At 41.0% G+C, this 12,203-nt stretch overlaps 1 protein-coding gene across 1 annotated transcript in view; it reads right to left on the bottom strand.

Annotated features, from left to right (window-relative positions):
• The window catches only part of NKAIN3 (sodium/potassium transporting ATPase interacting 3), a 527,170-nt gene that overhangs the window by 258,451 nt on the left and 256,516 nt on the right, over window positions 1-12,203 (bottom strand). Inside the window, 1 exon segment of the mRNA XM_054590189.1 lies at window positions 11,084-11,164. Coding sequence (XP_054446164.1) covers window positions 11,084-11,164 — 81 coding nt within the window.

Genomic DNA, 12,203 nt, shown 5'->3' with positions numbered 1-12,203 from the left:
GAAAACTTTCCTAACATGGTGAAGGAATTAGACATACACATCCAGGAAGTGTTTTGTCTCAAACAACGTGAACCCAAAGAGGTCCATACCAAGACATCATAATTAAAATGACAAAAATTAAAAGAAAGGGAGAATCTTAAAAGCAGCAAGAGAAAAAAACAGCTAGTTATGTACAAGGGAACTCCCAAAATACTGTTAACTGATTTCTCCAAAGCAACTTTGCAGGCCACAGGGATTGGCAAAAATGTTCAAAGTGGTGAAAATCAAAGACCTACAAACAAAGATTACTCTACCCAGAAAGGCTACCATTGGGAATCTAAGTATAGACAAAGAGCTTCCCAGACAAGAAAAATCTAAGGGAGTTCATCTCCACTAAACCAGTATTACAAGAAATGTTGAAGGGACTTCTTTAAAAAGAAAAGATTACAAAATATGATTAAGAAAATATAGGAAAGGAAAAATGCTCACTGACAAAGGCAAACATGTAGTAAAAGCAATAAAAATGTTTTATAAAGGCAAATATTTATAAAACTAGTACAAAGGTTAAAAGGTAGAAAGATCATGTGTAATTACAAATATAAATTAAGCGATGTACACACACACAAAAGAAGTAAAAATAATAAAGTCATAAATGCGGAGGTTGAGAATACAAAGTGTGGTGATTTTAGAATGTGTTAAAACTTAAGTAACCATCTGCTTAAAATAGACTGCTATAGTTAGGCTGCTATAACCATAGCTTGGTGTATAGGAAGCACATGGCAACAACAAACCAAAAATTTACAAGATATAAAGAAGAAATAAATTGAAACATAACACTATTGATAGTCATGAACAAACAAGAGAGCAAGACAATAAGAAAGGAACTATGTTAAGTAAAATAAGTCAGAAAGAGAAAGACAGAAACCATATGATTTCACTTATATGTGGGATTCTAAAAAAAAAACACCCCAAAATAAATGAACAAACAAAACAAACTCACTCACAGATACAGAGAACAAACTGATGGTTGCCAGATGGGAGGGGACTTGGAGGGATGAGTGAAAAAGATGAGAAGATTAGGGAGTACAAACTGCCAGCTATAAAAATAGTCACAGGGATGTAAAATACAGCAAAGGGAATTCAGTTGATAACATTTTAATGACTATGTATGGTGTCAGATAGGTACTTGATTTATCAAGGATTATCATTTTGCAAGTTATGTAAATATCTAATTACTATGTTGTACACCTGAAACTAATATAAGGTTGTGTATCAACTGCAATTTTTAAAAAATGGCTGCTGGGGAAAATACCAACAATGTTTGCAACAGGACCCAAAGAGGCCAAGGACCAAAAGTCCAGGTATAGAAGGGACGTAGAAGTCACCAAAAATGGCGACAGGGATAGCGACAGGATGCTGCCAGTCGCGAGCAGGACTAAACTTTTCAATGATTACCACAGTCACGGGGACCTTCAGGGGTGATGACCCGCCCTCTTTCTGGAGTCTTGCCTCTACTGTCCTTGTCCCAGGGCACGTGTAGCCCGCCCATCTTGTACTTGATCCCTCCCTGCGGTCCAGCCCTCAGAACCAGCTATCAGATGGGAAAAGCTGTGGCAGCAAAGGAGTACTTACAGTGCCAGGGTCTGTGAGCGTAGGGTAGCCAGGGAACAGAGCCGAGCCCCAGGGAACACCCACACCACCTGAGGCACAGCCTGCCCTCTCCCTGCTCTCAGGAACCCCCTCCCACCCCAGCTGTTCCACCTGTGAAATAAAGGCGCTCTGCTGGGGAAGAGGGAACCAGGCTCTGTAAGGGGCAAGCAGCGGCATTGGGCACAGTTCCCCAAGCAGGGGGTGAGAGAGAGCTTCCATTAGTGACATCAAAGGCCCCTGTGAGAGCTGCCTGGTGATTGGCTAGGGGCACAGTGGTTAGATGGGAGGGGACAGCGAACACACTGGGTGGGTGGTTAGTTGCACTGGGCCGTTGGACGCACTTGCTGGTGACAAAAGCCAGCCACTGTCCAGGGGCTGTATTGAACAGGGGGGTGGCTTTCCTTCAGGAACTCTTGCTGGGCCGGGGGCCAGGCTGCCCTGCATTCTCCTCATCTTGTTCGTGCTTGTGCCTATGGCCCTCTATCTTGCCCTGGGGCCTTCAGCCAGGACTTGCGTACCACCTTTGTGTGGGCATTCACCTCCACACCCCTCCGCTGTTTCTCCGGTCCGTGCACAAACACCTGGTGCCTTCTGGAACAGAACCCTGGGATCAGGCTGGCTGGGCTGCTCAGCCCATTCTCCAGGGTCACTGGGGCACCCACAATCCAAGCACAAGTAACCCTCACCCAGCTGAGGAGGACCTTGCCCAGGCCTCACATCACAACCTGATTTCGCCTAGGCTGGCAGAGTCCCTGGACATCCAGCTGTCCTTGAGTCTGTTGACTCAGGAACCTGCCTCTACCTCCACACTCAGAAGAGGGCAGCTGCCAGCCCCTACTCAAATATGTGTCACCCTTGGACCACGGCTGGACCCCAGACCTGAGGTCTCCACCTTGGACTACCTGCTCCACAGAGGGCAGCTGCTGGCTCACACAGAGCCTCTGGACCTCTCACCTCTCAGTGGATGGGAGCTCTCAGTGGATGACTCTCCATAGTCAAGGGCAACCACAGACCATTAGTCAGAGCATGGTGTGCTCTGGTTTACCTAGGATCCCTAAAACCAAGATCTTACCCTTGGGCTTCAAGCAGGTAAAAGGTCAACCTGAGATTCCTGTGGCTCCACCCCAGCTTGGGGACCCTACATTTAATCTTATTGCACTTGAACCTACTCCAAAAAATGGGCAGGCACCAGCCAACAATCAGCATACCACGGTTATTCGCACAACTGTGGGTCCTCCATACAAGCGCCTGACCTTGGACATCCCACTAAGCAAAGGGACTACCATCCACCAGTACAAGAGTCCCCTGGCTGTCTCTCGTCTTTGGGAACTGAAACCCAAGGGCTCTGCTTTGGTCTCCCCACCTGGCAAAGGGCAGCCTCCATCCACGCTGTCTACAGGCAAGTCTTTACTCAGCCAAGGGCAGCCTAGGACCAGCAATCAGAGGCCCACAAACCCCTGTCTATCTGTGGACCCTAAAGGCAGGGTCTCTGCTGTTGACACCTTGTCAGGAAACAGCAACAGCCAACCTCCAGTGAGAGCCTCCCCTCCCTTCCCCTACAGCCTCACCTGCACAGCCTCCATCCTTGTTCTCCCCAATAGCATCACCTCTGAAAAAAGAGTCAACTCAGTGTGGTTGTTGGAGTCCCATGGCCCCACGTGCACCTGCACACTTTCCATCCCCGCTTCCTGCACCCGACTGCACACTCCCTAAGGAGCAATCCCCAGCCTGCCTTCAGGAAGCCACGTATGCGGACCCACCTTCATTCTCTCATTGCAGGTTCCAAACTGGATTCCTTGCCCAGCCAAGGGAAAATCCTGGCCCACAGGGAGAGCCACCTGCATCTCTGTGCCCCTTCAAGGCCCTCCATCCAGGCACTGTGGCTCTGACCCTCCAAGCAGCAAAGGGCCTTCCCATACCTCCAGGACTCCACCCACATGCAAAGTTTCCCAAGACAGTCCCTGACTTGCTATCTGCCTGTGGCCATCAGGTAAAGAGGCCGTTACCTGGCAGAAGAGAAATACCCCATACCAATCCTCATTACCAGGGTGTTCTCAGAGGATCTGAACCCAGAAGTTGTAAAGAGTGAGGAGAGGGGCCTCACAAGCTCCCATCGTCTCCTATAAACCTTGGTCCTGGCCATGTTCCTGGCTCCCAGACGGTGTCCCAACTGCCGGCCAGGGAAGAGCCAGTCCCGATGGCCCTTCCCGCCCTACCAAGAAATAGGGCAGCCTCAGCCCAAAAGGAGGAGAGGGGCATCTTGATGCAGACAAGTGATCCTGAGGCCACCAGGCCAGGTGGAAACTTGCCTTGCAGTGCAGGGGCCAGGACAGGGGCTGGCTGCGAAGGCTGAGGTTGCTGCCTCTGTCAGAGGTGGGCTCGGACGGAGCAGAGGTTCATGGCCTGGTGCCGAGGCCTCACCAGGGACTGGAGCCATTCAGAGCGCAGTCCCCTTGAGGAGTCACTGTGCCGCTGTGCTGGTGGGTCCATGGCCTGAAGACCTTTGGCCTTGGACCAACTTCAGCCTGATGACCTCATGGCATGTTACTTGGGGAGCTTTTTCCTTCTGGAGGGTTCTCTCGTTCAGAGGAAGCAGAAGAGGCGGTGTCTTAGATCAGGAGAATGACCGGAAATTGGAACAGCTATCCTTAGAAATGAAGCTCAGAGGTAAAGTTTTGACGGAATTTGACAGAGCTTAAATTTATAAAAATATCTTTTAACATAAGCAGTGAAGGGAACAAAAACTCTCCAAAGAAATGTCTGAACTAAAGGATTCACTCAGTGTTTGAAGGAGAATATCAAATGTCGAAAATCTGCTTGTTAACCTGGCATCACAGGAAGGACATGAATTAAAGAACTTGCCAGAGGACCAGGCCTCCCTGGGCAGGGCACGAGAGGACAGGGGGTGGGGACTGGGAGCAAGTTCTGGAGGGGACCCAGGCTCTGAGCACAGAAGTGGCCCTGGGTGAGCGCCTCCAGTCTGACAGGCCCTCTGCCCCAGAGCAGGAGGTGGCAGCATTTCAAGGACAGGCCCTGCACTTCTCTGGCAAGGCGCGGGGGCTCCTGGAAGCTTCTGCTGTGCGGGCAGCCACCACAATAAGCGGGTGTGATGGTTGCATGCACGCCCACCCCAGGAGGGCATAGAATGGGACCTGGGGTGGGATGTGGGTCATCTCCTGAGGTGGAGGTGACATGAGCTTCACATGATGCACATGAATTTTAAATGTGTTGGAATGCAAAAAAAAAATATCAGGCATATTTTCATTAAAGGAATAAACTATAAAATACAAATAGCAACAGTGTTGCTGTCTATTGTCAATTATATTTGCATAGGTAGGTCTTGATCAATGCAGTGACTCTAATCATACAGCAATAAATAGAGCTACTGTTGACAGAATAATATATCCATCTGCTCTTTTGAAAACTATTTGAATCTCTACAGAAAGCCATAAGATCATCACAAATTTCTGATTAAAAATTCCTAATGCCACCTGGGCTGCAGTAATTACTTAGTGGTTTACTGTGGTTTCTACATGCTATTGGGCTATAATGAAGCAGCAAATTAGATTTTTGGAGCAAAGGTTTTCAAAGTGTTTGTATTTGATGAAATTTATGAGAAATATAACACTAAGTTTAAACTTGCTTATAATTTTTTTTTCTTTGGAAGAGAAACTACAGTGGTAAACAAGGGTCTCACCATTCAGAAAAGCTTACAGAGGATACTATTTTCAGAAGCTGTGCTCACCCAGCCAGTGCCAAAGGAAAGGTGTAGTTTGTCCTTTAGAGTAAGAAATGTATAACTATATTTATGCTGCCTTATTATTTTTGAATTTTATTATTTTGTTATTATTATTATTTTTATTGTTGTTCAAGTACGGTTGTCTCCATTTCCCCCTTTCTATTCCCCCCAACCCCCACCCCCACCTCCCACCCTCGATCCTACCCCCCTTTGGCTTTGTCCATGTGTCCTTTATACATGTTCCTTGATGGCCCTTCCCCATTACTCTCTCCCTCCTCCCCTCTGGTTACTGTCAGTTTGTTCTTTATTTCAATGTCTCTGGTTATATTTCGTTTGCTTATTTGTTTTGTTGATTAGGCTCCACTTACAGGTGATGGAACTGCCTTTTGACCCAGAAATTCCATTGCTGGGGTTATACTCTAAGAACCCTGAAACACCAATTCGAAAGAAGCTGTGCACTCCAAAGTTCGTAGCAGCACAATTTACAACAGCCAAGTGTTGGAAGCAACCTAATGCCCATCAGTAAATGAGCGAATCAAAAAACTATGATCAGTAAGAGTCAGCCCACCTCCTGCCCTGTCGCCTGCCTGTCAGTTGCTGGAAAGCCTCTAATCAAAGCTCATGATTAATATAAGACAAATCTTCCTAGGATGTCCTAGGATTCCATGTGCACAGTGGAATACTATGTAGCATATTTATGCTGCCTTATTTTTTAAAGACCAAAATGGAATCATTTTGCAAAATGGTTGTATAGGAATCAAACATAATTGTTTTTTAACTTTATTGTTTACACTATTACAAATGTCCTGGTTTCCTTGCACCCACGCCATCTTTGCCCACCTCCCCGCCCCCGCTGCCCCCAAACATAAATTTTTACGTTTACAATTTTTGGGATCTCATTTAGATTTAAGATCTGGAAACAGATGATGATGGTCCCTCCTTTATAAATCCTTAATAATTGAACAGATATCACTCCTACCTCCGCCACCCTCCAGTCAATATTACAAAAATATTCTTTCAGGAGAGCAGGATAAACATGTACTAATATGTTCAGAATTTGTAGTATTTTGTTATTCCAGTAAACTGAAAGAATTTATACATTTTCCAAAGTGTCTCATTGGTACAAATAGGTCATTTACGTCACGATATAGTAAATGAGAGTATTCTTGAGTTTTGAAAGTAGGCATAGTTTTGCTGGGTTTCTAGGATGCTGTTTCCCTGTCCTTTGCTGATACGTTATCTTGAATAAAGGTGCTTTGTACCTAGCTCCAGCCCTCATAAATATCACATTTCAAGATTCCTTTTGAAAAATGTCCGTGTGGGAAGAAATCATCCGAAGAAAAAGATAAATTTAAATTTGAAACTCATTACTAGATTAAGTAAGTTTTATTTGTTTGAATATAGAAAAGAAATATACTCGACATCATTGATTTAGTTTGAAACTGCCATCAGAAAAAGGATTTTTTGATACACAAAAATATTTAGAATGTTTATAGGAATAATAGATGGATAGTGCACAGCCCAGGGGAGCTGAGAGTTCTGCTTCCTATGCAACTGTTCCCGTAGATAACTCTGAATTGATGGTCTGAAATTTTTCTACTTGAAAGGAATTACTCAAAGCCAAAGTTGGTGGAAGAATCCAACCTTGAAGGAAAGTGAATCTTGATCAGGGAAGAGAATTTTCCCAGTAAGTATAAAGGAATACTTCTGGCTAGGTAATAAGAATAAATCTTGCAAAATAATCTCACCCTATCTGGCTGTGCAGGTGAAATATTCAACCGAAGAGTCTCAGAAGAGAAGAGGACCCTCATGAACAACGGTGTCAATGTGAGTCAAAAAAGAGGACAAAAGGACTATTATTGACATTTGGGGAAATGGTTTAACTTTATTTAAGTGTCAAAATACCCACAAGTCAGGTCTCTATGGAAAGAATGCAGCTGTTAAAACATGATGAAGGAAAACAAATGCAGGTAGGTTTTCCTTGTGTGTGAAGGCAACGTAAAGCACCCACACAGAGCAGGACCTCAGTAAGAGTCAGCCCACCTCCTGCCCTGTCGCCCGCCTGTCAGTTGCTGGAAAGCCTCTAATCAAAGCTCATGATTAATATAAGACAAATCTTCCTAGGATTTCTTTACATTCTTTTTTAATGTCTCAGTTATACTCATAAAATAGCCATACACGTTCTGAATTCTATGCGTATGGAACACATTGAATATTCTCTAGGATCACTAATGCGTAAGATCCACCCATCTTTCCAGAAAAATCAATTAAAAGAAATGCTAGCCTAAAGTTTTTACAATTTGGAATAATCAAAAAGATGCCATAAGACAACAGCCTAAATCCTCTGGAATTAAAAAGTACAACTTGGGTTCTCAATGTAACTTATTTTTCGGTCTCTTTAAATGTAGCAAATGAGTTGGGTTTTCATATATTTTCATTCTGAACATATTCCTAGGGAGGAAAAAAAAATGATTTCAAGTCTTGAAACTTCCAAAGAAGCAGCAGTAGCTTATTAATTGTGCCCTTGGTGATCTTAAAGTGTGGCATGAAAAACAGCCTTAGAGACTTCTAAAGATGCATGAAGTTCTCCCGAGGAGAGGAGTCGGGCCTCTAGGGGAATCTAGCAGTAGAAGTATTTCAAAACAGCTATTTACATGTTGAAAAAAGGATTTAATTAATAGTGTTACAGCTGTGAAGTTAATATGAAGATCTGAGGTCCTAGCACGAGGGACTGTTACTTATTTTTTAAGCAAGTCACTCAGTCCCACATTATTCCCTTTTACAGCTCTTGTGTATTAATATATGTCTCAAAGGATTTCAGGATGAAGCCTGTGATGCCTGTTAATTTTTTCAATGTTAATAAAGATGATGATGTTGGTGACAATTATAAGAACCACCATATACTGAAACCTCACAATATACCAAGATCCTATATCACTTATATGCCTTATTTCCTTCATCATTCAGTAAAATTTGTGTGGTGGTTTTCCTCATTTTGCAGAAAAGGAAACTGAGGCTCCAGTAGGTTATCTAAGTAATCTTTGGTTAGCTACCCATAATAATCCTGACCCTTCTATACATGTATACATTCCTTAAAATGATATTACATTCATTTTCTTCAAGTTCTGGAAATGAGTCAGTACCCACACGATAATGGCAACAAACACACGTGCAGAGCTGGTTGGAAGATGAGATAACAAAAAAGGGAAAATCTGGAGGCTATGATCAAGAATCCCCATAACAGGCCAGATGTGTGATTGTTCATGCCCTCAAGACTGTATACTTTTAGTTAATAAGAATGGTTTGGTAATGCTTGCCATTGGAATAGAACCTAAATGTGTAGAGTTGTTGGGGAAATTGAATCCAGTGTTTGGAGAAAGATTCACTATTTTAGAATAAATATTTCGGGCCAAAATCAAGGTGGAAGAAAGTTTCTTTTACTATATCCAAGTGGGTAATTCCAAGAAATGCCTTCATGAACTAACAGGAGACAGAGGGCTCTAGAAAGTTAGTAAATGAACCAGCACAAATGGACAAGGAGCTCAACCTGGGCGAGTGGCAGGGGTGCTTGGGTTTGCCTGGGGCCCTTAACTCTGCTGTATTTTCCAGAATAGAGTTCCTACAGATTGGAATTGAGGCTCAACTGGCTAACCAGGGAAATGTCATCAGCCTTTGATGTGGTAAATAGAGGGAGACCAACAGAAAATCTTTATGATGCTCCTTTCAGAGTTATCTACCCTTTTAATGCCAAGCATACTTGACTGACTGCTTAATAACATTTTAACGGATAATAAAATGAATTAACCAATATTACTATATACATTTTTTTATAATTTTGTACCCAAAGAAATGAGAAGAAAACCCCTTCACATGCATGTTGTTATTAGAAAAACAGTTCGTAAAAGAAAGTTGGAGCAGAGGAAGAAAATCAGACTTGTGTGGAGAGAATGAATGTCATTATTATTATTATTATTATTATTAATTTTTATAACTTCACTGAGTTATTTGGAAGCTTACCTGAGTCCCCAAATATGATATACACTTAAAAGAATGCTAAAAACCCAACAATTATATTTACTGTCACTATTGGCAAAGCTGGTCCTGTTTTTATATTTCACAGAGACTCAGTGGGGTTAAGCGATTTGCCTAAAGGCCCGTAGTTAATAAGTGCTAATGACAAGATTTGAACAAGACTTATGATTTGAAATTCAGTCTTCTTTTAACACACTATGATGCCAATGCCACAGGATAAAATTCCTCTATCTAATTTATTCTAAATCACTTTATATGGAAGAAAATAAAAGAGAATTTCTATGCAGTGAAATAAATTATGATTTAAAATGACTATTCCAGTCACAAGATACAAAATGCTATGTGTTGAAAAATGCTATGCTTATTATTCCATAATTATATTATTCATAAGATTTACATTTGAAAATTGCTTTCTAATCTGCATGTTACAGATGATAACTGGGCATTGATTTAAGTATTTTTTTCTGTCTTAGAAATTAGTGGTAAAAGGCGATTAATAGCATAAATATTAAAGGTAGAATTAGGAATTTGTATGAACTCGGTATTAGAAATGTCATTTCTGGTTCCTGGTACATTTGCCAATAAAAGAAAATGATGACAAGTTCTAATTATATAGTTATTATAATGTAGAACAAAGGGTAACCACCTTTGGAGTTTCTGGAGAAAATCCTTTAGGGCTATTTGCTGCTTGGCTAAATCGAAAATTCTTTGCTACCACATGGACTTACAATGGAGCCTAACAATTCTAAAGACATCTGTGTTGGTCAAGGTATATTTTCTAAGATCGAAACCACAAATGCTAGTAGAAGACCTTGTGTTACTTGGAAAATTTGAGATTATCATATAAAAATAGAATAAACACAAATACAGTTGATAAGAGAAATCTAAAAAATTAATTACAGCTTTCTTATTCTTTTGTGGATATGCTGTTCCGTGTCTTCTCTTCAATTTCTACAAATGAAAATTGTTCTGGTTTAGGAGAAAGATGTTTAAGAAACAAAACTAGAAACTTAACCGAAAATTCTTTACTTTTGGGTGGTAATCGAAAGACAGTTGTGTAGAATCATAATGAAAGTCCCGTGGTCTGCTGATAGTGGTTCTAGACACACAGAAACAATGTTTGTATCGTGACTTTTAAGACAACTCTTCTATCTGATCAGGATTTCAAAATAGGGATCACCATGCTGATGTACTTAGTTGTTAGTAAACATATGTTCCACTTAAATATCTATGGATTTCATTCTTTGTCAACCACTTTTTTTTTTTTCAATTAGTATTGAAGCAAAGGTAGAACCTTGGTATTCATATTTGTTACACTAACATCTTAATTTATTTTCTCAGTTCAAAAAGAAGAATATTCAAGGCCATTCTTTCACTTCACATTTGATGCTGTGGACACTGCGGCATTCGGCCTCTGTCGAGTGGACGTGAGGATACACTGGAAGCTGAGTTCCACTACAGCTTACCAAACCAAGCGACAGGCCATCGTTCAGGAGTTCCACTATATTAACACCCTCTCAAGACAATTCCTTCCTGAATGGTATCCAGACTCATTTGTTATTAGTATTCCATTTGTAACGTTACTTAGACTACTCTACTTATGTATATAATAATACACAGTCATAATAATTATTTATTAGTGTACTCTTTCTAAAGTGTATTTTAAAAGCATGGTAAACTTACCTTAGAGAGCCCACCTACTTCCAAATAAAAGCAGATAATGAACACATTCCAGGTGACCCAGAGGGCAGTCCATACTGTATACTAGAGAGAAAGCGAGAGGGTGGGGAAAAAAAGAAGAAAAATGTGGAGATGAAAGGCATGTATACTAAATAAATCAATAACAAAATGTCAGTAAGTCTGTCTTCTGGGAAGAAACAGGGCATGCTCAGAAAAGAGTGCTCCTTATGAGGTCCCCTAAGATCTCTAGAAATTAAAAATCCAATAGTTTCTACTGCTTTCAGTAGATGCCAATAAAACTAGATTTATTTTTAAAGTGTTTTGCTTGCTTGCAGATACAGGTTAAATCCATGTGCTGACTTGATTTTTGTTTTCTGAGTATTAGCTTTTCAAGGGAATGCAATTATGCAAATTTTTGGTGGCTATCTATCTACATCTAATTTTTAGTTATAATATTAAATTGTCAAGTTTTTGGGAATGTTAGGCAAAATCCATCCCTTCCACATTCCTAAATGGGAATCATATTTGAAAATGGATGGGTGGAGTAAAATTAACAAACTTTCCCCTGTTATTCTATTTTATTAAGAGTGAAATGTGTGCCTCTAATATAATCTTACAATGTAATATGATCATGTAAAATATCTTTTAAAAGCACAGAAATAATAAATAGGATTAAAAATGAGCAAATGAACAACGGATTTAATAATAATGGGAAAATAACTTCCAATCACATCCAAAAAACTAAATATGCTAGCCGGACTGATTAATTGCTTTTGTTAATGTAGTAGGTACTAGAAAGTGCCTTCCTCGAGCGTATTAGCAAGTTTGAACTAATGGAGGAGTTCTAAGGGCTCAATTCATCCAGTCATTTTTGTATCTAGATGAAGAAACTGAGGCCCAGAAAACTGACACATAGCTCAGCTTAGATGGCTGAGGATGGTACTTACCATGGGAACACAATGAACAGATCAGATACAATGGTTTGCTCATTCATTTTACTTTACTATGGAAATCTATGAATTCTTAATTTCTTAAAGGAGAATACTAATTACATTATTGCTTTCTATCAGTGTTATAATCATCACATGCTATTGTCAAATTAAAATAAATGTAGAATCATTTC

The sequence above is a fragment of the Pteronotus mesoamericanus genome, unplaced genomic scaffold (genome assembly GCF_021234165.1).
Source record: "Pteronotus mesoamericanus isolate MK-2021 breed Mesoamerican mustached bat unplaced genomic scaffold, CSHL_Meso_final scaffold_174, whole genome shotgun sequence".
Classification (NCBI taxonomy): Eukaryota; Metazoa; Chordata; class Mammalia; order Chiroptera; family Mormoopidae; genus Pteronotus; species Pteronotus mesoamericanus.
This window is presented reverse-complemented; position numbering and strand designations above follow the sequence as displayed.